General features: G+C 35.8%; 1 protein-coding gene across 3 annotated transcripts in view; it reads left to right on the top strand.

Moving 5' to 3' along the window:
* Positions 1-25,734, top strand: part of TBC1D19 (TBC1 domain family member 19) — a 46,761-nt gene that overhangs the window by 2,766 nt on the left and 18,261 nt on the right. The window contains exons 2-11 of one of the 3 annotated variants that reach the window (XM_010401822.2): positions 6,821-6,893; positions 7,660-7,705; positions 9,471-9,546; positions 16,369-16,443; positions 17,376-17,439; positions 18,366-18,412; positions 19,972-20,082; positions 20,912-20,984; positions 21,825-21,863; positions 24,278-24,390. In XM_010401822.2, coding sequence (XP_010400124.1) covers positions 6,821-6,893; positions 7,660-7,705; positions 9,471-9,546; positions 16,369-16,443; positions 17,376-17,439; positions 18,366-18,412; positions 19,972-20,082; positions 20,912-20,984; positions 21,825-21,863; positions 24,278-24,390 — 717 coding nt within the window. Of the gene's footprint in view, positions 1-6,820; positions 6,894-7,659; positions 7,706-9,470; positions 9,547-16,368; positions 16,444-17,375; positions 17,440-18,365; positions 18,413-19,971; positions 20,083-20,911; positions 20,985-21,824; positions 21,864-24,277; positions 24,391-25,734 lie in introns of those variants that run through there. The other 2 variants (XM_010401824.1, XM_010401823.3) reach the window with 2 other exon arrangements.

The raw sequence follows: 25,734 nt of genomic DNA, 5'->3' as shown, positions 1-25,734 counted from the left end.
TTTTGATATATTGATAATATTACTGCAGTTAATAAGAGAGATTAATGCGGGAAAGAGTGCTAATGTGCCTATCATTTGCTTTGGAATTTCTTCTGAACATATTTTGTAAGGTATTTGAAAGGAAAGAGTAACAGTCACAAAGAACCAAAATATTAGGTAGTAACTTTTCGACAGGTAGAATTGCTGCTGGGGTTAGTGGGGTAGCAGAGGAGATATCTCATTTTCTGAGCACAACTTCACTGTGCAAGTTTGTAATTAAATTTGTTTGTTTTTATCTTAATTTTTCTCTTCTCTGTCTGAATTGCAAATGTTTTTAAGGTAGAGATTTAGAGGTGTCTAGAAAAACTAAGACATGGACATCTTCAAGGACAAAATGCAGTTTTAAAACAAATTATTTTGTGAAATCTTGCTTCAATTCTGTTTTAGGGAAAATCTGTGTCAGTGAACTGACAATAAAAATGAACAGTTCAGAGAAATGAAAAATATGCTACCACTTTAGCACATTTTCATTTTGCAGCCAATTCAGAAACTTTGTTCTTCATAGTGTTTGAAGGAATTTGAGCTTTATTAATCAATATTAATTTTTGTCCCATGCAAACTTCTAATAGAAATCAATCTAACTCAGAGTTGCCCAGGACCTCTAGTGACCAGAGGCAAATAACAAGTAAAGTTAAAAAAAATCCGAACAAAACCAGACAACAAACAAAAGCTTCAGTAGTTTATTCCTGGAGAACTTCTCAAAAACAGGATGAGGCAATAAAATGAAAGATAAATGTTCTAAATTATGTTTCAAATGGAACGAGGAAGACTCACAGTGCAAGGAGTCCCCATGGGCATTGTCTATGTAAATGTTCTCAAATCTGTTTCTTGTGGGTATGTCTGGAGTTGGACAACCTGAAAGGGCACTTAAAGAAAAGCACGATAAGGGCTGTTAAAGTAGGTAAAGAGGGGTAATGTAAGTGCAGAAATCAGGCCTGATACCCCATCCCACCCCACTGTAGCAATTAAGTTTGAGAGTGAGAATAGATTGTAGGAGGTACCTGAAGGTACGAAGAATGGTGGAGAGGAGATGTCATGATCAGAAATACTGTCTGGAGGAGGGGAGTGTGCCATCATTCTTTGAGCAGACCTGTGGTAGAACCAGAAGGGTTTAAGGACAATACTGATCAAAGGGAGAGGTAAGGGTCTTTACAAGACTTCAGATGGGGCAAAGGAGGAGAGGACTTGCTTTGGGAGCACTAGGAACATTGGAGCTGGAGTAGTGCCTGACTGTGCTTCTAAAGAGAGTGTAGGTAAATAAGCTTAGAATAATTTAGGTGGAGTGAATGGTTTGCAAGATATCTTAGCATATTGTTTTCATGACATTTTTTGCTGTGAAAAAAAAAATTGATACCAATCTCAATTGAAATAAAAGATCAAATTAAGGAGGAGAATGTTTCTGTGCAATGTAGCATTTATTTAATAAAAATTAGCAAACAAATGTAGGTTCATGAGTCATCATGGATAATTAATGGTTCATTTTCATGCATTGTATTTGGCAAAGGATTTACTATACCTGCTGATAGAGCTTGTACCTTTAAGTGTTTCAGCTGTAATATTTGTATTACAGTGAATTTTAAATTGAATGCAGTTGAGTATGTGCTGATCAGATGATGGAGTTCAGAAGCAATGCAAGCTTGATTGGTAGAGTAGTACTTTTTTAGTAATGTGGAATACTAAAGTTTTTTGCCTTGTGTATTTTATTTTCAGCAGTAGTTTTATATACAGATAAAACCTAGAAAATTTATTAAACGCTAAAATTACATTATTAAAATATATCCTCATATCTTTTAGCGCAGCATAGCATTTGAAGCTGTTTACTCCTGTATGAGGCTGATTGTAGCTCTCTATATCTAATAGGTTATTTTTACTTGTAAAATAAGTACTTTATAAGAAAGTTCACAGTACTTTTTCCCTTAGTGTAGTTCATGTAGAAATGTAGAAGGGTTGGAAAATGACAGTGTAATCAGGGTTTCACACTTATTGAAATATGTTTAGTTAGGCTCAGAATGATTCCTCTTTCTGTTACAGCAATGTATAACCAAAACTAAAATCTCTCCCTTGAAGTTGCAGGGTTTTAAGTTTTTAGCAAGTGTTTATGTAAAAGTTGTTGTGGTTGTGCTTGAAGTTGTTTTTATCAAATCAGCTTGATCCTGATAAAGTCCAGTTATGGTAGAATGGAGTATATAAGGAAAGGTGAATATTTATTAGCTTTCATTGGATTTACTTCTTCTAAAGATGGATTATATTTGGGGATTGTGCTTTATTGTAATTTGGGAAATAATAGCAATAAAACTGAAAAACATTGTGCACTTGTGTAAAATCATAATGAACAGTAATAAATGGTTTGAGAGGGTACATGTTTCTCTAAACAAAAAAGGCATAATTTTATGGTGGATGTAAAAATATTTAGATTGTGTAAAGTTATTTGCAGAACTGTTTGTGGCAGGATAAAAATACATGTTCACTTGATGCAGTTCCACATTTCAGTATAGTTGGATCACTTCTCTGCAGTGTTTATTCTTGTTGAGAATAGAAGTAGTTTAACACAGGAGTTATGCTGGAACACTTTGTTCTGTCAAGCCTCCTCTTTGTAGTATGTTGCTGGTCCTCTAGCTATTTTCCTATACTTCTTTGAGTGCTGTGGTTGATTGATCATCTCTTGCATCATCAATGCTGCTCCAGTCATGATGACTGAATGCCACTTTCAAATTTAGATGCTAATTTGCCAATAGGTTGATCTCTGTGTTGAGTTCCTCTGTGAATCAATTTACTATTTCCACCAGCCTGTTAATCTTACTGTTGTGCTATCCTTTTGCTTGCTTTAAGCTACATCAGTGTTGAGTGTTTGGATTTTCTTCCATCTTGGCATCCAGATGGAGAGTACAGAGAGTACATTTAGAGTATCACTTAGGTGGTGACTGCCCAGATCTCAGGATACCTTTCCAAAATCAAAGATGTACACACAAGATTGCTAGAGGTACCTTAGCCACCAGCAAATTTGGCAAAATTTTGGAAGTCCCCAAACTATCCTACTGTGCTGTACAGCTGAAGAGTTGGGGGTGCCAAGAAATGCTGTAATGATATCTTGTTTTATGAAGGAATGTGGAAGAGACAGATGCTTCTTGATTTGCAAGAAGCTGACCAGCACTGTAGAGGAACACAGACATCCAACACCTGGACCTTGGTGCCCTATCTATAAGATTATGCACAATGCTAGTTTTACAGGGAAAAATTGTTAGGCATTAACATTTATTAAAAATAATTGTTATTTCTTGCTGAAATGTGCTACTTTCATTCCTGTTTCCTTTCAGGGCTCTGTATTGGCCTGACTCAGCCTCTGAATACTTGACTTACTCCCTGTTCTAGCTTTCACCCTTTGCCTTCATGGATTGTTCCTCTATATTGCTCACTCTCTATTGCCCTGCTTGCGATAGTCTCCTTATAGTAACAGATACTATTTTTCTTATAGAAGTAAGATACTCTTTCATCAAGATGTGTGTATTGAAATTGGTAGTTCTACCTGGGTGTTTGCTGCATTTTGATCATGCAGGAAATTAATTCCGTTCATGAGTATAAATCAGTGTGGGGTTTTTTCCCAATAACTATTAGCCAGGCATTTTTATCTGCATAAAGTTGTAGTAATGCTTTTTTATATAAATAAAATTCTGTCAACATATTTTTCATTCTACCAAAAAATTGCAGGGGATAGCAATGCAAATGAGACTTAGTCAGTATGTTGTACCACACAGTTTAAAACAAACCAACCCTACCTGAAATATAAACACCTAAATGTGTTTTCCAGCACAGTACAACACAGAAATAAGTTAGATCAGTTAATCCGAAGGAAAAGCAAGATTATGTGGGAGACCTGGACTAATAATTTTGGAACATCAGCTCTGCTAAGTTCCCTTGATTCCTCAGTTTAGTTCCCATAAACACCCATATAAATTCCAATGAGGTACCATACTGTTAAGTTACAGCAAAACAGTTCTGAAGAGAGTTCCTTTCACTTACCAAAGTGAGTATTTTCCCTTGTTGTGTTACACAGAGCTAGAGTATGGTCTGTGTTAAAGCTGGGTGCAGCTGCCGGCTGGACTGTTTGCCACATTCTCAGGTATCTAATTTCTGATTTGAAAAGTGATCAGCTGTCCAGTGGGCAATGAGTCCCAACAGTTTCTGTGGCTCTCTTGTTCGGCTTAGCACTTAGGAATGTATTGATCATAGTACGGAAGTAAACAAAAGGGAGAGTGTAAATGGGAGGAGGCTTTTGCAATTGAGCCCTGAACTGGTAAAAGTGGAGACAAAAGTGGCTCCATAATCTGGGGGGGGAATTTTCACATTTCATATGTGAAAATTTGTCTCAGTAGAGCTTTTTTCAGCCAAGAGAAGGGAAAGGACATGCTAAAGATGCTAAAGATAGATGTTTTGATAAATTAAAAATTAGCCCAAGAATATTGGCTGCAGCTGCAGCAGGGCTAGGAATAATGACGTAGAACTTGACTGAATACATGAGCATGAAGAGGCAAAGGTGGAGGTTGATGCACTAATGTAATCCTTGGAGAAAACTTTCCCTGTGCTCTCCTGTTTCCATTTTGACTGCCTTTCTGCTGCATACAGGAGAGTAGCTGGATTTTATGTTCTGCAGCTGGGGAACAGGCTCTGTTGGGAACAATGGTTTACAAGAAAGACCCCTGTTGTTCTTTTGGCTTGACAGGGAAAATGGGAAGTAGTCTGTGGACTGAACTCCTTAATGCCTTTTAATGCAGTATGCTGTATCAATTTCCAGAATTGCCAGGAATCTCCAAAAATTCCCCTGTTCTTGTAGATTGTACTGGAGCTTTCTTTTCTTGCGTGATTCATCTGTCAATGAGTTGTATTTGTGAGGGGGTTTTTTTGCATATCTAAAAAGTGTACCGGGCCTAACAGATAAACACCCCATGGACCTTGAGATTAGAATTAGCCATATATAACTCAAAGACAAAGCTAACATTTACAAAAAGGTGCACAAAATCTTCTGAGGAACAGTATGGCAAAATCTGCCCTGCTTGATGTGTGTTACTTTATTTAAAATTCCTATAGGAGACGTACAAAACCACTGCCTTGCAGCAGAAAAAACCCTCAGCCTGACAAACGTTGTCCAAAAAGGATGTAGGGCTTTCCATCGAAGTAGCTTCAGAAGGAATCCTTCATAAAATACTCCTTGAGGTTTTTGCTTAAAAGGGTGTTTTGTGAGCTGCCCTAGAACTCCCATAAAAGTCTTTGTTTCCCTGACATTAGCAATGATCCTTAGCCAGCTTTTACCATAGTGCTGAATGGAATATGTGTCTGTCATCTGACATGAGAGTTATGCAACTCACCACACCTTATAGTCTGTGCTTATGATGACCTTTCTTTCTCAGAAGCATGCTTACAGTCTCTTTGCTATTGCAATCGATAAACCAAACAGAAATGCCTTCCTTACCTGTAGTGGCAAGGGGACTTGAAAGAGGAGCAGAAATGCTGGTGCTGTCATTCTCTGCATTGTTGTCCATTCCTCTTTTCATCTGGGGAAAATGGAAAGGTTTCCTTAAAATTCTGCATTGTGAATTCACCTAGACCAACTTTTTCAGTGCAGAAACACCCTTTCCTATGTATAAACTGTAAGGCAATTTATAGGATTTTGGAGTTGTGTGTGAAGGACTTAAAGCACACCATGCTGTCAGCAGTGCTGTTAGGGCTGACAAATTGCACAAGTTGGTGAAAGATTATTTTTAATTGCAGGATAACTTACTGCAATAGAATCAGTATCTGATATGCCTACGGCGTATTGTTGAGTAGCTTTTGGTAAGAGATGTCTCACATTTCTATGTAGATGATAGGGCCATATGCTTGTAACATATGCCTGGAGCTGTCATGGCTGTGGAGTAAGTTGCACACAGATCTTCCGGTGTTATTTTCAAGTTAGCAGCCAGGGTTGCTATTTGTTTTCTAAACTTTTAGCTTTATTATCTGATGTTAATCAGCTATTGCCACGTACTGTGCTTAGGAGAATATATATTAGAAGGCACTTCACAGAAACTTCTGAGTTTCTTCTTGTCATTTTGGACCTTTGGGATGTATTTTCTCCTCTTGGTCTAGCTGTAGAACAAGGAGATGCTATAGCAGCTGGTCCTGCTGTTGCTGAAGGATCTGCAGCACCATCTGTGTGGTAGTGTCATGGTATGGTTGTAAAGCTGGTTAGTGCCTAATCATCTCTGTTGAGTGCATTTCATTACAAGAGGTTATATATACCCAGTAGTCACAGCTGCAGTAGGGAATGATTGGTGCACAGTCAGGTTTTTTTGGTTTGAAAATGGCATTTCTTATCTGAAAGAGGTGAACTGTGGGAGGTTATGTGAGAAATTATGGAATGTTTTCAGTTTTATTCTTTCAGGTGAAATACAGTGGCTGGCTTCTAGTTTTTTCCGTGGATACCTTATGACCAATTCCTTAATGTGTCCAGCATTTGTGCTAAGTATGTGGGTTATTTGCTCAGATTATTGAACATATGTGTTTATATGCACTCATTGCATATTCTACTCCCTTCTCTCTCCTTCCCCACATACACCTTTCAGCATTGATGTAAAAGGCAAAGACACTGAGTGAGAAAATGTTAACTGATATTTTTGAGTGCAATATCCATTTGCTCAAAGAAGGAGTTTGCTTTGTGTGTAACCTTAAGCATGTTTATTACTTACTGTGTAACTTAATGTAATTTCTCTTTTGTGCTTGATGCTTATTTATTTATTTTTCATATTAGGTTAGCTTACACAAACCAGAAATTAAGCTGGAATCACTAAAAGAGGACATTAAGGATTTTCTGAAGACATCAGGTTGGTAATACTTCATTGATACATTTGTGAATAGTATAGATTTATGTAAGAACATATGTGGTATAAGTGATGAAAATAGTAGTTCATGCAGCTGGGTGTCTTGTCACCGACAGTAGCCACAAGCAGACATTCAGTGCTTGCAGATCATTAAGCCAGATAGAGAAAATTAAAAGGGAAAATGGTGGATTCCATCTGCATTTTGAAAAACATACTATACAAAGAAGTGCTTTTATCATTTTATATGGTATTGGTGATTTTTTTTGAAAATTCTGAGTAAAATGAGAGTTCAGCCACTTCTGAAAATGGAAATTAACTTTCATGGAGATACTCTTGAAAGTTTTACCTTTGGCTAAATTTCCAATTTGCATTGGAAGTTGTAGGCTATGTAACTATAATGTGAGGATCTTATGATAAGTGATCTAAGATTTATAATCATCAGGAACACCGTGTCTATTAATATTAATTGTTGGTTTAATAAAATGATGACTTTGAAAAAATAGAATGTACATTTTTTAACCAAAACTGTGTTGTAATTATTTGAACAGCATATGGAAATAGAGGATATTTGGTCTTCATAGAGGTTTCAACTTGCAGTTTTCCTATCTTAGTTAGGTTAAGGTTTCCTTGTCTTTTCCTGTCTGTCTGGTAGGTAGACATGAACTGAGACCAGACATAAAACTCCAGTGACTGCAAAGCAGCCTCTGATTGATGTTCCGTTAGTATTAATTCCTAAAGTTGTCTTCTGGTTGTTCTTTTATTTTAACAGGTTGGGAAAAGAAGCTTCAGAATGCTGTTTATAGTGAACTCAATATGTGAGTTTAGTATTTTTACTTCATGAGTTCTACTCACATGATTTGCTTTTGATCCACTTGTATATAGAGGTGTATGGTGTTACTAGACTCTGAAAGATCTGTCATAGCAAGGGTACCTGCTTAATTTCTGTTTTTAGAGTGCCATTATTTCTTTTTCATCCTAGTGAAAATACTGGACTCAAGTGCAGTTTAAAGAATGAGTGAAATAAATATCACCACATTTTATAGTTACTTCAGTTTTTCTTCTCTGCTTTACTTCCAGAGGTACCAAGGGTCATAATGTAAGTCTTGTGCAAATAGGTAGTTGCTGCAAATGAGTTTTAATTGAGGTGTTTGTTTATCACAGCACTGCACATATTTGTTGTATTAATTATTTTTGAAAATCTTTAAGATATTAGATCTCTAGGCTTGCCAGGTCAGTGCTTATCATGCTTGGGATATGGTTATAAACATGGTAAAATTTGTCAAGTTTCCTTTTTTATTATTGTGCAGCGAACTTTGGATTAGACTTCTGGGAAGCATAGTTTTTCTTTACATTCTAGCACAGTGGAAAGGTGAATTTCATAACAGATATAGCCATAAATGTAACTATAAAATAATAAATGTGTATGCAAACATATTTGTGCTAATTTAAATAAGCTTGTTAGAGTTACCAGTTTAGAAGTTTAGATAAATGTATCTTTAGTAGTATGAGGGACTTAATTCAGAAAAATGCTTCTATCTGTTAGTAAGGATTCATCTTCATCATAACTTTCCAGGGGAAAATATTTACCTGTCTCTAGGGCTAATACACGGAAATAAGCAGCAAAATAATGACATTAGCCCTGGGAAATTGAAATTAACTATGAACACCATGATTTCATGAGCACTGTGGAAAAACCAAGAAATGGCATTGCTCAAATCTGTTGGTATTGATTCCATTTTACACACTGGGGCAGAATAGTCCAGAACAAATTTGCAGCAAGTACAAGAATGACCTTATCAGTTAAAAATGGGAAGAAATTTGGGGAGGGTTTCCCAAAAACATGTGATAGGAACTGATTGAATGCATTCAAACAAAAGAAAATTCAGGCTAACTATTAGAGAAGCTATGTGTAAATTTTGTTTCCTGAAAGACATCTGAGACATTTTAAATTAAGCTGGATAAAATCTTTGGCAAAAACTCGTTGGAAATAATCTGCACTACTGAAAGATAAATTATTGTTTTGATTTTTAATTTTTGTTTCAGATTTTATATTTTGGCATAATGCAATTTATGAGTGGATATTCAACTTTGCTTTTGTCAACACCTCAAAGTTCTAATTACTTTGGACATATATATGTTCACTATTGATTTTTAAAAGAAGATCCCCAAAAACGTTTATGGTCTCTTGAAAAAATGTGATGACTTGGAGACTGAAACTTCCAGGGAATTGTAAAGATGACATGATGTGAAGAAAATGCACTTTTAAAATACATGATTTGTTAATGTAATGATTTGATTTTATTTTACAAATATGTGAAATTATAAGGGAGCATTATTTTTAGTACAAGAAGAACTCATGTTGAAATGTTATTAATTCTTACATATTGTTACCTTGTTTGTATCCATATAATGGATGAGGAAAAAATACTTCTAAAAGTAATACTTAGTTTTGATCAACATATACTTGTGTTTTTACTAGTGCTCTCATGAAAGAAGTTACATTTAGATTTACAAATACAGGATTAATTAAGCTAAATAAAAAATCAGAATATTTAAAGTTTCCTATATTTTCTTCTTAAGGTTTCCTTTTCCCTGTCATCCTGCAGCACCGCCTGAGCATATTAAAGAACCTTTAGCCTATATGAGGAAAGCACAGGTTGGTGGTTGTCAATTTTCCATTCATATCTGATCTTTAATTAGACTGTTTGAAATTTACTCTGTCAAATATTACTGTATTTCTAGGTTTTATGCCTTAGGAAAAGCACAGATTTGTAATTGCATCAAAGTTAATAGTAATACTATATATGTGGCATTTTACATAAATACAGAAAATGCTCAAGTAATCCTCCAGCCATGAAAGAAGTAGGATATAGTGGCAGGTAGGTGAAAAATGTAGAATAGAGATAATGTGATGTACTAGTTTGAAAACAAACCAGTGGGAGGCACCAAGTCAGAATAACAATTTAATGGGGAAATTAAAGAAAAGGAAAAAATAAAAGAAAACACTGGTTCAAACTGACAGAGTCAAGGTACAACCTGACACCCTGTTAGGCAGGGTGGTGGTAGCAGTCTGGTAGAATGGTGGCTGCAGTCCTCTGAAGCAGTGATCCTGTAGTAAAACAGTCTGCTCTTCCTCAGAAGGTCCAGTAGTGGCTGTGTAGCTCCTGTCCTCTGGAAATCCAGTGGAAGGGTGTTTCTAGTGTTCAGAGTCTCAGATTATATCCAGGATGGGATGCCTGGTTCCTCCCTCTGGGTGGAGCATCTCACAATGGGATAATGAGTCATGAGGCCAAGTGTTGATTAGGCTCATTAACAGAAGATAGTTTGGAGGGAGTTATCTCTGAGTCAGGCGGCAGGACAATGATGGGCCATTAACAGCAAGATAGTCTGGGGGGAGGAGGCAAGAAAACACTGCCCCACCTGATTTCAACACCTCATGAGGATGGTAATAGAATACACTGCAACCCAGGACATGTGAATATGTCAAAGAAGATAATATGGTTTGTTGAGAAGAAGAAAAGGGGTAGCTGTAGGTCATTTCACTTAGGATTACAAAAACATTTTTTTGAAGAGACATGAGCAGTTTCATAATGAAAAATAACAGGCTGAAGAGATGGCGAGATCTTCGGAAAGAAGAGATATATTTAGCACTTAGAAAAGTGAAAGGAAGATGAAAAATATAGAGCTAAGGAGCTTATGGCATATTGAAGGAGAGTAAGAGAAACTGGACTATAAGGATTAAACGAGGATTTTTGGTGTCAGGAAAAAAACTTTTGCTTTGTTGGTTTTATTTTTTCACCAATATGTGCCATTTGAAATAAACAAAAAAAAAAATCCACATTAAAATGTAAAGGAAAATTAGCAAACTTCAAGAATATGATTAACCAAAACATCTGAGGTAGGGATAAAAGTGTATTTAACTACACTGTGCCTAGAAATACATTGCAGTATTCTTTTACAAGATACTCAACAAATTGTGTTACTTTTACAATCATATTGTTGTTTATTCCACTAAGTCTTATCTCTCTGTCCTGGGTTTCAGTCTTTAGGATTTGGGGATAAATATTCCTTTAATCAATTTTTCTTGTGTGGTGTGAAATGTAATGCCACAATTTGCTGCCTGAAAAGAATCACTCTTTTTAGTTTATTAATGAAAAAAGCACAAAGATATATCTATATGCATATTTGTCTAAACCAGTTTCATGGGTTATTATTTTACAAAAGTGTATGTAATACTTGCAGTATTTTTAGCTGTATGTAGAAAGGCCTGTTATTCCAGTAGTTTAAAAATGAGCAGGAGAAGTCCTGTCTTTGCTAGTTTCAAAATTTAGTAGCTCTATTTCAAAGATTATTAGTCATCCATGTCCTCTGGGTGGGTTAGCCCTGGTAGGCAGCTCGCTGCTCACTTTCCCCCAGCAAAACAGGAGAGAATCAAAAGGGCAAAAGTGAGAAATTGTGTTACAAAGACAATTTAATTGGCAAAGCAAAAGCTACACATGTCAACAAAACAAAATAGGAATACATTCATTACTTTCCGTCATCAGGCAACTTTTGTCCCAGCTTCTTTATTTGGAACATGATGTTGTATGGTCTGGAATATCCCATTGCTCACTAGCGGTCAGCTGTTCTAGCTCTGTCTCCTCCCAGTTTCTTGTGCACTCCCAGCCTCCTTGCCATTGGGGAAGCATTAGAAACAGAGAAGACCTTGAAGCTATGTATGCACTTCTCAGCAACAGCTAAAACACTGGTGTGTTATCAACACCCTTTTGGTCACAAATCCAAAAGACAGCACCATGCCAACTACTATGAAGAAAATTATCCCAGCCAAAAACAGTTGATGCTCTTTCAAACCCTTTCTTGAAGTGTACAGCTCTTTGATAAAGACTTGTGAATCCTTTCCACAGAGAAATACTTGTAAATGATGACAATTGTGAAATAGTTGTGAAATAAATGCACAGTTAGGGAACTAACACTATCTTTTCTAAAACCACTGAAATACATGCAGATGTTTGATTTTCAAGATGTCACACATTTATCACTGTAGATAGTGGGCTTGTAAGAAAACAAGCATCATCAGATCAATTGAATCACAACTAGGTTTTGTTTTGTTACTCTTTTTGATTAAAGAGCAATAAACAGTGTAAAAAGCTTACAAACTCAATGTTTCAATGATTTTGTTTGTTTAAAATATTTGGAAATAGCTAAAATGCAAGTATACAGGTTACTACTACCTTTTGGGAGAGAGATAAAAGTGAAAACTTAAAAATTTACTTCCATAGGTATTGAAAATCTAATTAATGTTTTGCAAGTAGAAGACTGTTTCTGTTTTATTTGTAGGTAGATTTTTTTTTTGTATTTTATTTTCATTTAGCAGTTGGAAATAAGTATTTTGGTCCTATCATCAAAATTTGTCCCCATAGAAAAATGTTGTCCATATAAGTCATATTTGTCATATTCTATTTTTATTAGGTACAGTCACCATTTAAGATGCTGTTTCCATTGTTATAAGTTAGTTGACAATTTCTTTATCCTTATCTCCTTTTATCCTATCTCGATTAATTTTGCTCTGTTACAAAATTCTGGAAATAAGGGTACTACTCCGTGAAAACCATCTTTGATAGCTATTGGAATGACTTTGAATCAGTGATTAAAGCTAGATTAATATTTTTTCTAGAGTAGGTATTAAAATGTTCATAATTAACATTTTTCTCCTCACATTGGTTTGTTTTCTCATAGGTGTCAGACTGAAGTTTTTATATTACTTTCTTTTCCTACCTCGAAAGAAAACCAGGTTTCTAGTAAAGGATAGAGCATTAATGGCAATGAGTAGTAATGCTGAAAGTCATATAATGATAGAATGGTTGGAGTTCGAAGGGACCTTGAAGATCATCTAGTTTCAATCTTCCCTTGCCTCCCATTAGATCAGGTTGCTCATAGCCCCATCCAACCTGTCCTTGAACACTTTCAGTCCTGGGGCATCCACAACTTCTCTGGGCAACCTATTCAGTGTCTCACCACCCTCACAGTAAAGAATTTCTTCCTCATATCTCATCTAAACCTACTCTTTCCATTTAAATCCATTCCCCCTTGTCCTATCACTACATGCCCTTGTTAAAAATCCTTCTCCCCCACCCTTCAGGGACGCCTTTGGGTGTTGGAAACCATTCTGTGATTCTATGAAATTGTTTTCAAATTGCAGTACTTCCTCAGTTTTGGCTATTTTACTGAATGTTGTGATTGTAACTATAGCAATCCTAATAGTGTGTTTTCTTAGTGTTAAATTTCTTCGTAAGACTAGAGGAATCATCTTGCTTAATGTATTGTTCCCATCAATAAAATGACTTTATGAGCTCTGCCTCTGTCTTCTATTTCAGTCAAGAGCAGTGCATTCTGTTTCTGCTCACTTCAGGTAACTGCTGTCCTGGAGAGAGGGCACGATATCTTGCTTGGAAAGGCTGTGTAACCCTTACTTCTGTTTTGACTTTTTTGCATTTATTTGAGTATCTTTTACTGGGCAGAGTCTTGAAAGCTGAATTATGTCACAGTTTATGACTGTGTATAAGTGGTTTATTACCAACATGTTGCATCCCCAAAGCAGTAAGTGGATTAATGTCTGGTGTGGCAGGTGTAAGTCACACCAAGAGTGTTGACCTCTATTGCTCCTTGGAATTAGATGCTTCTTGCTCTTGCAAAGCTGCCATCTGCCTCTTCTATGCTTCTTTTGTAGCTTTCATATCTTCAAGCATATCTGTACTATTCCCCTCCCTATTGCCGCCTACCTGTCCTCCCTTAATTTTGATGGTACCGTGAAGTGATGGTGCCAATGGTATCAAACTGAGTGGAGAAGGCCGCTTCAGAAGGGAGAGTCACTGTGGAGAAAAACTTGGGTATGCTGGAAGAGGGGGCTAACAAGAGCCTTATGATGTGTAAGCACATATGTAAGGTCTGGAATGTGGGCAAACATAATCCAGGAGTACAGCACAGGCCGGGATCTAGCTGGCTGGGAAGCAGCCTGAAGGACGTGAACCTGAAGGACCTGGTGCACAGCAAGCTCCATATGAGTGGACAGTGTGCTGCTGCAGCAAAGAAAGGCAGCAGGATGCTGGGTTGCATCAATGTGGGCATCACCAGCAGAGATAACGAAGTCATTATCCCACTCTGCTTAGCACTCGTCAGGTCACATCTGGAGTACTGTGTTTGGTCCCCACTGTACAAAAAAGGATATGGACAGACTGGAGAGGGTCCAGAGAAGGGCCACAGAGATGTTCAAAGAACCGGGAAGCCTGACAGGTGAAGAAAGGCTGAGAAAGCTGGGTTTGTTCAGCCTTGAGAAAAGGAGAGGCTTAGGGGAGACCTCATCCCTGTGTTCCAGTATTTAAAGGGTGGCTACAGAGAAAATGGAGACTCCTTTTTACGAAGAGTCACATGGCAAAGGAGAAGTAATGGGTACAAGTTAGTCCTGGGGAGATTCCAATTGGACAGAAGAGGAAAATTTTTCACATTGGGATCAATGAACCATTGGAATAATCTCCTTAGGGAGACAACACAGGACACTTAGAATTTGGCTGGACAGAAGGCTGGGCCATGTGATCTAGACCATGCTTTTACCGAAAAAGACTGTACCTTTAACTTTGGTTTTGCTACTGCTACCCGTGTATTCTCCATCCACTTTCTTATCCTTTATGGCCTAGTAGTCTTCATGCTCTCTCACTTCTTTGTTGCGTTGCTTGGTTTGGTTTAGCAAGCCGCAGCCTTCCCAGAGAGCACAGCAGGGCTGGTTCGGGAAGAGTGGCTGTCCTGCTCTCCTGTAGTCTTTCTGGACGGCCCTGCGCCCCTGCTCTGGCTAGCTGGGCTCTGCAACGTGGTGATAGTAAAGGAGGCAGAAGAAGGGTCCCTCGTGGCAACCTCAGAGGAACTTTTATTGTTACATGTTGACTGGCTGGTTCCCATAGGCAGAGAGACACCTGGTCTGGGAGCCGGGGGGGTTTTCTCAGGGCGCAGGGGCGGTGCACGGGCAGAGTTGGGGTACTAGAACCAATAGGGAGGACCAGAGGAAGTGGCCAGGGCTAGGGGCAGGGGAAAAGGGGGGAACAATGTGGAAGGCATACATTTAGTAAGAAAGGCAGTGGGTAAATACAGCACCACAGTTCTTACTTCTCTGGCAACAAAACCTCACTTCTTAGCAACATAGTAAATACCCTTTAAAAAAGATGAACCAGTTGTGGCTTGCTGTTGTGTAACTGCAGCATTTGAAAGGAATTTAAATATGATAATACAGTTGAAGAAGAATACGATACAGAGTTTGATAAAAAATGTGCAATTTGGAAAACATTCCTTACAGTCAAAATTCAGATCTGTTTTGTTTATGCGAAAGAAAGTGAAGGGATGACTTGATTGTGAGGAAAAAATTCTGGTGAAAGATAGCTTTTTTTTTTGATGGAAAAAGGTATGAGAGGATCTTGTAAATGATCTTGTAAATGGAAGCTAAAATGAAACAATTATAGACAAGATTTTAGTTTGTTTTTTTAACAGAACAATTGAACATCTGCCCTTCACTTCATTTGCTTCCTGTCTAATAAACTGCAGCCTCTTTTGGACAGAACTTTGAGGAGCATGGTTAAACAGTAACTAACTGTTGTAGAATTTGTGTCTAGGGCAAATTACAAGTAATAAATAGAACTAAATGAATTTAAGAGGAGTCTTTGCATTCATGTGATTGAGGTCTGGCTTGTCATCCACAGAAAACTAAATTAAGTATAAAACCCACCAGTGGTGCTGTAATCACGGAAGCGAAGTACTAAGTCTGTTGACAAGGAGGTCAATACTAATTGGCATTAACTTCAGAGGAATTAGCCGTGCATTAGGCACTACTGAAGCCTAATGCAATGTTCAGAAGAATCTGTTTGCTTTTTAAGCTGTCCACTGGCCACTGAGGTATTGTCTACTTCTGGTTTTCTCTGATTAGAGAACTATTTCCTGAGCATTGTGTTAGAAGAACTACTTTTTTAATCATTACAGAATACCAAATTTTTAACTTTCCTTAGTTTCTGACATCTAAGTTACCTTTTGTGGAGAAAGACAGCCAGTCTTTTCAGGTCACAAAGTGGAGAAGGCATTTGCTATGCACAGTTGATTGACCTCTTAAAATTGTTAAATGTTGATCTATAAAGAAGCTTGATCATTAGGCATATATAAAAATCAGTAATTGTGAAATACATGCCTTTTTTGAGATCTGAAGTATGAACAACTAAATTTTCTGGTTCTTTATTGTGTTGTAAAGAATGAAATCTGTTTGATCTATTGTTACCATATAAAGAAGCATGTAAATATTCCCTTCATATTTTTGCAGATGTCAATCAGTCACTCTTGTTATCCTTTCATATATATCTGACTTCAAAAAACTGCTTGTTATTACATGGTAAATTTAATTGTCAGGAAAAAGAAATTCCATATTATTTATCTTTTGTGTGTGTTTTAGGGAAGCTGGGAGAAGCGAATTCTGAAAAGTCTGAACAGCATGTGCACAGAACTCAATATCCCACTAGCACAGAAGGTAATGTATTGTTAATTTTCTGTTGTCAAGCTGACATTTTCTCTGAAATTAAGCCTTGTCTTGGATACTTGTAATGTATTCTTCATTTTACACATGGCTATCAAGAGCTGTAGGTCCAGTATCTAAATAATTTTAATGCAGAATAATTTTCAGAGATGGTGGCAATGAATGCATCAGCTTAACTTGAGAGAAGATGAAGGTTCTAGGTAGCTGTTGCAGTAATTATCTTCTTGAGGGAGAAGCATGTTGGAAACCTAATTACTGTGTTCACTGCTCTTAACAGAGTATTTTGTGTGCAGACTCAGCTGTAGAACTTGAGCAGCCTGTGTGCGATACAGATGTACTTTGTGTGCAGAGAAGGCTGTAGTTGAACTGGTACATGAGAGAGAGATACTGGTACATTGCTGATTTTGTTTGTCATTCATTCTGGTCTGGTTTTTTTGGGTTTTTTTTATTAATATAGAGGCTTTAATTTTAAAGATCATGGAATTAGGAAGTAATGTTAGAATGTTTTGTTCATTCTCCTGTTATACCCCTGTGATAGGTAGCAGAACCTCTATGGTTCATCATGAGATAAAGGATGCAGCTGTATCTGTTTTTCATGACTGCCAGGGATAGGAATTTGATAAAGTCCAACAGCTCCATGGAATGGGCAGTAAATCTTCAGTAACATGAAATTGAGTACTAAATATCCTAAATTCATAACTAAACACCTGAAACTCTTTAATGGGCTCCTTTTCTTCCTGGAACTGGAACTTGGGCTTTCTACAGTGTAATGTACCTTCAGGCTAGGGATAATTTGTAAGCAAATAAGTTTGTATTGCTATTTCATAAAACGTTGCATTAATGTATAGTTGAATACATATTTGAAATAGGCATGTTTTTATTCATTCTGTTAAAAAAAAGAAGATACACTTTTTTGTTCCTTTCAGAGGCCTGTAAATGAACAAAAAGAACTGCTTAATAAATGGAATGAAATGGGAACTGATGAGCCAGGTAAGATCAACTAAATTTACATGCATTAAATTTTTTGTACATAGAAAAGCAGCATGCACATCTTACTTACCAGTCAAAGGCTAATCTAATCTCTCCAAGGCAAATTGATTTCCATCTTCCTTTCATTGGTAATGTGTCATTATGCATAAATAAATACTTATTTCATTGTTACTTTGTTTCAAGTTGTTGTACTAATATTGAATCATTACTGAGAGGTTATTGTAAAATACTCCATATTCCAGTGCTTTAGAGATTTATTCAACTAGGACACACCTCCTCTTATTGTAAACTCAGGCTAACAGAAAATGTGCAGAACTATGGATAATTAAGCTCAGATGTTTTCTTGACAAAAGATAAAAATAACTTTCGCACAGAATAATCAGTGATACTATACTTCGGGAGAGCAAGGCTAACTCTCATGTTAGCTCATAGCCAAGTTCCTTAAAAGGGATTTTGCAGAGGTGCTGGTTTGTATCACAATACCACCTCTCTGATGGCAAACACTTTTCATGGATGGTCTAGTACTACTCCCCAGTTTTCATTTGACAGCAATATGTGTAGTTCAACAATCTAAGCTGTTAGAAAATACCCTGCTTTTGAATATCGTATCTCTCCCAAGTCTGAGAATGGTTCAGTTTAAACACGAGGATTAAGTAAAAGCTTCCTGTGACTGCTGTTCACAGAATCATGGAATGGTTTGGTCTGGAAGGGAAACACTCCTCTTCATTTATTTGGGGTTTACAAAAATAAGGCATTATCCATAGCATAATCATGACAGAATATGTGGTGGTTGTTGCCATGATATTTGTGATGATGTTATTTTGACCTTTAATCTGTTATTTAAATTGCTGGATCATGTTATAGATATGGTGCATGTTTTTTTCATCTTTTGGTTTTAACATAGTGTCATTGAAATCTTACTTCAGATCTAAGTCTTTTCCGGCCTGTTTATGCACCTAAAGATTTTCTTGAGGTAAGCAGCTATGAAACAATACTCAGCCATTGGCTTGTATCCATTATAGTCTTTTATGTGAAGTGGGAAAAAAATTTGTTAAGTGTATTTCATACTAGTTGTCATTTATAGCAAGTGAAATTTGGCATGGTTTTTATGAGTCTATGTTTGGTTTACAAAGCCAAATGCTGTTGTCCCTTTTTTTTTTTAACTGCAGTTTTAAATTGTACCTGTGATGAACTTCTCCAAAGCATAGTCCAGTTTTTTCCTCTGAGAGTGATTCTCAACTGATTTTGTAAACCATTTTACATTTCAAATTCCAATATGATAGGCTCATAAAACACAATATGTGAGTCTGATAGACTGATAGTAGATTGCAGACTTGTATGCAGTTGAAATTGTAGATTGTCTAGGAAGGTTGTAAAAAATCAAACGTGAAACGTAACTGTGTGGAATTTCAAGGCTTTTGTATGTAATCAAACTGAACCATTAAAAAATTGGCAACTGTGGAATCTTTAAAGTCTGAAATGTCAGTATTATTCATCATTTTCTATGACTCAAGCACAGATCATCATAGTAAAACAGAACTTATTACACATTACTCCTTTTGTTCTGTTAATCAAAATACTGTTGAAAATGTCTTATTTTGTTTTCCATCATTGTACTAACAGCCGTGGTGTGTTTTTAATCTTGGATCTGTAAATAAATCCATCTGGTTTTTTGGCTTTATTCAGTGACCCTCATGATCACTCTCTTTTTCTTTTATACTGTTTTATCTCCAGAGTTTGCAGTTTCTTTAAATTTACAAGTCTGACAGTGAGATTATACGGTGTTAGAATACTTACAAGAGTGAGAATTGTAGAGGTACGATGTTACGAAAGAATTTCGTTAGAAAGAATCTTTGTGGTTCAACATCATATCAAAATCTATACCTTGCAATAACAGTATGTAAATATGTAAATATGTAAAAATGACCTATAAATTCTTTTATAGGTCACAGTTACTTAGCTTGACATGATTCCTTGTCCTTTAAATTTTATATTTGCTTTAGGTTTTCAATTCTGTAATTTTTTTTCTACTATGAAAGAAGATATTTTGATATATTGTTATTTAGTAAGGAATTATTTTAGTAGCAAACTATGTAGCAGTTTTATTGGAAGCTCTCTAAGATTGCCAGTGTAAGAAGATGGATAAAAATTCTTTCAGAAAAAAGTAATGCTAAAGAATATCCTAGATACTGTAGCCATCACAAGTATACTGTTGGCATTGGAATAGCTTCAACAAGGAAGTAAATTTTAGTCAAGACATTACTATGTAGCCAGTACTTAATCGCATATATCAAAAATAATTTCTGCTTTTTTATTTCATAATTTGAACTGACTTTTCAAAGTAGAATATGTTCACTTCCTTAAAATTTTAAATCCTTTTTGATTTTGAAAATGTTGAGATATAATTTGATAATTTGGGTCTATATATTTAAGTTGTGGGAAATGCTTTTATGCTGAATGTACTGTTTTTAATACTGATGATGTGAAGAGCTCTGAATGTAAGCAAGAAATGACAGAGCTACAATTTTTAAGGTACTGATGAATCTTCGAAACCCAAATTATGAAAATGGAGAGCAGCCTAGTTTCAGAAATCATCTGGGGCTAATTCAGGTTCCTTTAAAAGTTAAAGATATCCCAGAATTGGTAAGTATATTATTTTCTTATAAGAGGTTTCTGTAAGAGTTATTTTTTCTTATTGATGAAAATTATTCTAAAGAATAAAAAAGAATATTAGTATCATCATAATTTTATCCTTTTGAATGTGAAAATTAATCTAAATATGTAGTTAAAATGCAGAGCATAAAGAAGTTCTATGAATAAACATTTTTAATGAAAAAGAAAACATAAACAGTAAATTTTCTGCCATTAGGGAAGTTTTAATTTTATGTCACACAGGTTTAATTTGTGCCAGAAATATACTTTTGTACATGTTATTCACTTAATCATTGTTTTTCTGTACAAGAAACTTAAAATTTATAGCACATCTTAATCTACAGATGCTGTACAAGATCAGTAGCCTGACAATGATTTAACTTCTGACTTTCTTCTCAGTATAATTTTAAATCCCTTTATTTCCAGGTTGTAAATGAAAAGAAATGTTTGAGTACTAGTGTATTATAATTAGAAATAGGAGAGTTTTTCTAAATGCTTCACTGATGAGGCTCTTGGAGATTTTATGCTGGCAGAAAAACTTTCGCCTGGGTTGGAAAAGAGAGTGGGATTAGAGATTCTTAACCTGATCTTTCATTCACCACTGTGCTACATCCAGGTGTAGCTCATACTTGACATGCAAACTGGGGCTTATAACTAAAACTAGAGTAAGAATTGATGTGAGATTCTATTTCAAATGTTTGCATTTAGAAGAACTTAATTTGGTTTAGAAAATATTCACATTAAGCCTTTCAGAAGAAATCTCAAGTGATTTAGAGAATTAAAATATTAATTACTTTTTAATGGTTCTGTTTCTTTTCAGAAAGAAGACTTTAGTGAACTAGGTTTAAATATAGGACAGCTAGGTATTGATGATTCAGCACAAGTGCCTCCTGGTAAGCTAATGCCATGCCTCAGTCATTCAAACACAGCACCAATGAGTAGAATACTTTGAAATTACCAAAAAATTTGTGTATTTGTCCCATAGTAAAGCATAAATATTTGTTCTGTAACTATCATTGTAGTGATTTGCATAGTAAAATATATCTAATAATAGAAAACATTGCATATATGTAGAGTCAGATTTGGGGAAGATGTAAATTGTCACCTTGAGAACACATTAATTTCAGTGTGTTTGAGCACTTCAGGATCTAGAGAACCACGTGGCCTGTTTCCAAAAATACAGAAATTATCAACAAATATTAATCCAGGTAACAGATGGGCCTATATAGATATATATTTTTATGTATATATATATACACACATACAAATATACATACAAACATACATACACACGTATTTAAAATAACAGTTGTCAAGAAAATATTACAGGACATACACACATGTTAATATTCAGTGACTTAAATAGTGCATAATCTCTGTTGGTTTTCCATGTATGCATCTGTTGCTGTAGAAGGAGGTTTTAAAATGATCTTTCCACATAAAACTGGAAATCACTATAGTATCACATGATTTTTCTTTTTAAATGGAAACTTACCTAATTGAAAATCTAGGTTCATGTAATATAGTGCTGCTTGGATGTTTGTGTTTTTGAAACACAAAATTAGTTTTTGAAAAAGAACTTTGACTCTGATGCAGGTTAACTTTTAGTGATGTTAGCAGTAAATAGCAACTGAACGTAATAGTGTGTGGTAAAAATACAAAATACATAATCAGCTGGAGAGTCTTTTTTTCATTTATTTTTTGCCATTCTTTTCTGTGTCTTTATTCTCTAGAGTTATTTGAAAATGAACATGTACGTGTTGGGCAGAAAGGTATGGATCTGTTTTTATCTATAATAAACTGTGAGTAGTTAGGAATGCATTTAGTAAATTTGTATATTAATTTGCATGTACCTCTTAGAATTTTAAGAACTTAGACTAGCACAAAGCATTAGCAGTAATACCATTGTAATTTTGGTAGACGATCACTAATACTGTTGTCATTTAGACAGAGACAGAAAAGCAAACATTTGCAGTCTATCAGTAGCTATCAGATAAAAAGCTCCACCGATCTTCCAATAAAAACAAAATAGGAAGCACATAGACATATCTTCTTGGTGACAAATTAACTTATCTCACTACTGAATTTCAGTTTAAAATTAAAATTCTGTGGACTCCCTTCTCTGCACGCGAAGTTCTCATCACTGTGATGGGATTTATGCCTTTGTGTCAGAAGAGTCTTTTTAATGATCAGTTGCAATTGCAGAATATTGCAGTACTTAGCCACTATAGAAAATTCACTTACTTGTCTCTCTATACTGCTTTTTCTGAAAAAGTTCCAGGATTGTTTTTTTTAGGTTAAGAAATAACCTACAAAAGAAAGGGAAAGTTAAAAGAAATAATAATTTAATAGTTTAAGTTTGCTTATAAAAGAAACATACAAGGAATGGTTGAAGTCCACTAGTATTTACTCATTACTGTCTCTTCTGATTCCTGCTGAACATTAGCACCATCAAAAGAAAAAATAGGAAGGGTACTGTCCCAAAAGTGCTCCATCCGAACTTTTTTCTTGCAGTAACAAACCAGTGATCTTTCTTTCTTACTTACTTCTTTTGTTGTCATCTTTCTGTCCTGCACTGTCAATTTTCTAATCCAAGAGCAACTCATTAGGTACTGTCCACCTCTCTGTTCTTCTCCCATTCTTCCAAATAAATTCTCTTTTCTGGACTTCTACAACCATTCATTCAACTCCACATTGTTTTTCTTATTCATCATCTCTTGTCTGTGCAGAGCAGCTCTATTCTAGAGAATGCCTTAGCTTTTCCTAAGTGTCTTTACCATAAACTGAAATCCCATTTAATTCAGTGGGAGTCCTGTTGCATGCTCTAATGGGTGTTAGTTATGATTTTGTTTGCCACTGAGGTATTCATTTTGCTTTTATATTAGATGTATTGGCAAGTCTGAGGATTTTATTTTGTTGTGTTTAGCAAAACCCATCTTGTATACCAAAACTACTTCTTCATATTTTGTATGTCAGTAAGAAAAAGTAAGGTAAACACTCATGGACACCAAGATGAATCACAGTGTTTCTGAAGTTTTGTGGAGGATGTAGGAAGAGGGGGAGGGTTTGCCCTCTTTGTGCAGAAGAAAGGATTATAGAATGTCTGTGTTAGACTTCTGCAGGTTAAACAGTAATTTGGCAAACTGCTCTACTCATTATTTAAGTGAAGAGGGAAGGAAAGAAAAATCAGTTAGATAAATATTTAATTCCAAACCTCATGCTGCTAAGTCATAACAGGGCAGATATTGTGAATATCAAATTCAGTGAGATATAGAAAATTAAGCTGTTTCAGAGACACGTCAGAAAAATTAGAGGATATGGATTTGGAAACTTCTGAGTAGCAGTCCAACACCTATCTAATGTCTAGATAATAACACAAATTAATCCCAACTCTCTCTTTCGTGAAAGACATTTGAGCTATGAGGGTACAGTTAATCACATAACCTTGGTGAGGAACACTTTTACCAGATTACAATAGCTAAAGATGTATGTCTTTCAAGTTTGTAGATTTAAGTAGGCAACGAGATAATCTGTTCTGTGGTGTGTACAGTAGTGTATTCAGCACGAGGCCCTTGTGATAGAGTAGCCTAAAGCTTCACAACAATGACCCATATAAGCAAACCTGTCAACAGTAAAGTATTTGTTTTATGTCAATATGAAGGCAAACTAATATCTTCTGAGAAAGTCTTTATCCTCCAGAATAAATATACCAATAATGAGAGAACCGGACAGTACCCTCTGGAATGGAAAGCTCTGGCCCCACAGTTACCTGTGAAGATACATAGTTAATGTGAAAAGAAGGGAGACACAAATAAGCCAGAATGAGTGAAAATCTCCTATTTGAACTGAGATACCACTCATAGCTAAACAGGAATATTTTGTGGCTGTGAATGGATGCTTGTTCTGCATGGTGCCATCTTAGTAGCTGCAACTAGCCTTGATACAGTCATGTGTACTACTAAGTGCTATTTTATGACAGAAGGTAGTACAGCCTTGTTGATTAATACCACTTGCCTTGTTTCCCAAGGAATTACTTAAAAATTGCACTGTGGAAACCAAATCTTTTCAGTATTTTCCTATTTGCTAATGCTTACAGCATGGGAAGCCAGTTTTTAAAGTTAAAAATTAAGGTATTTGATAGAAGTCTTACAGTACATCAACTCTTTACCTGCTTTGTTTCTTACAGTTTTAGCAGAGCAAGATAGTGCTGCAGCTCAGCAATATGTTCGTCAGGGATGTCCAACAGCACTCCGAGCTGATCTGTGGGCCCTCATTCTTAACATTTCTAATCAGCCAGAGGTAAGGAGCAAAGGGAGAGTAAAATGTCAAGACCAGGTGAGAACATAAAAGTGCAAGCACATATCTTCTAGAGATCTTTTTTCCAAAATAGAAATGCTCTACTGAGTTGTCACAGAAACTGATAAAAAAATTATGATTTAAAAAGCTCTGTGCTGTGGTGAAGTCTTTGCTGCTCTTCCTAATTTTTTAATAGATATCTGAGCAAAATACTGTAGAGCAAATTATTCAGTTGATCTGACTGTCTCCTGAGATTTTCTTACATGATGCTGACTTTTTTAGAAGGGGGCAAGAAAAAAGATCTGGGAAAAAGACTGAACCTCTCTTATCTTTGCTAAGTTTTATATAAAGAAGTTGCATTATATATTTTTCCTGTTTGTTTGACCCTGTCATCATATGCATGTACGTATCTTATAAATTGCTTTATATATATATATATATATATATATATATATATATATACACTCTGCATATATACAATCAAAAAGACTTAGAGAGGAGCTGGTAAGATGTGGGTTGTTTCCATGTTCCCTTGTACACCAACATTTTTTTATTGTACCTTATAGTTGATGCAAGTCCTCAACAATGAAATCTTTTGCAGTATCTGAAGCCATGCCATAGTTATTATATTTAATATACCTTAAAAAGTTAAATCCCTCTTTAAAATCTTTGCATAAATTGGGAAGACTTTGATGTGAGGCTTTTATATGTACATAGTTACCTTGTGATAATTTTTTATGCAGCAAATATTTGTCAGCTGTAGATGAAAAAGAAAAATAAACTGTGTACACATACCTTATTCTGAGACTGAGTGCAGTAGACGTTTTTCTTTAGGAGATATTCTGCAGGATTCAGAGCCTTGAGACTCAACTGAGTAGACTGTGTGTAGGGAATTAGTGGTGAGACAATACTTTGTGATGATGCTGAAAGAATTCTAGAAAGATGAGGACAAGTGGCTTGAAAATGGTAATGATAACGTTGAGACAAAGTGATAAGGGTAGATAAAGTGATGCAGACTGGGAAATTTGTCTACTACTTTGAGATTGTTGAAATAAAGGATTGAAATAACAGTGAAATACAAAACGCACCCTCACCCCCCATAAAAACCAGAAATCATCAAGTCAGGAAAAGATACACTATCTTGGAGAGAATAATTTAAGATCTGAGGTAAGTGCATGCAGATGCTTTTCTGTCATGCAAAACGAAACTGTTCTTCTAATGTAGCAGCCGTCAGAATCTTGTGTCTTCTTTTCCAAGACTATTTTTGGATAGCATTTGTTATCCTGGGTTCTAAATTCAAATTGTTTTAGGGACTTTGAGTACTAAAAGTATAAATGCATTTGAAAA

This window comes from Corvus cornix, chromosome 4 (assembly GCF_000738735.6).
Source record: "Corvus cornix cornix isolate S_Up_H32 chromosome 4, ASM73873v5, whole genome shotgun sequence".
In the NCBI taxonomy this organism is placed as follows: domain Eukaryota; kingdom Metazoa; phylum Chordata; class Aves; order Passeriformes; family Corvidae; genus Corvus; species Corvus cornix.
Note: the sequence above shows the minus strand (reverse complement) of the source record. Positions and strands in the feature narration are given on the sequence as shown.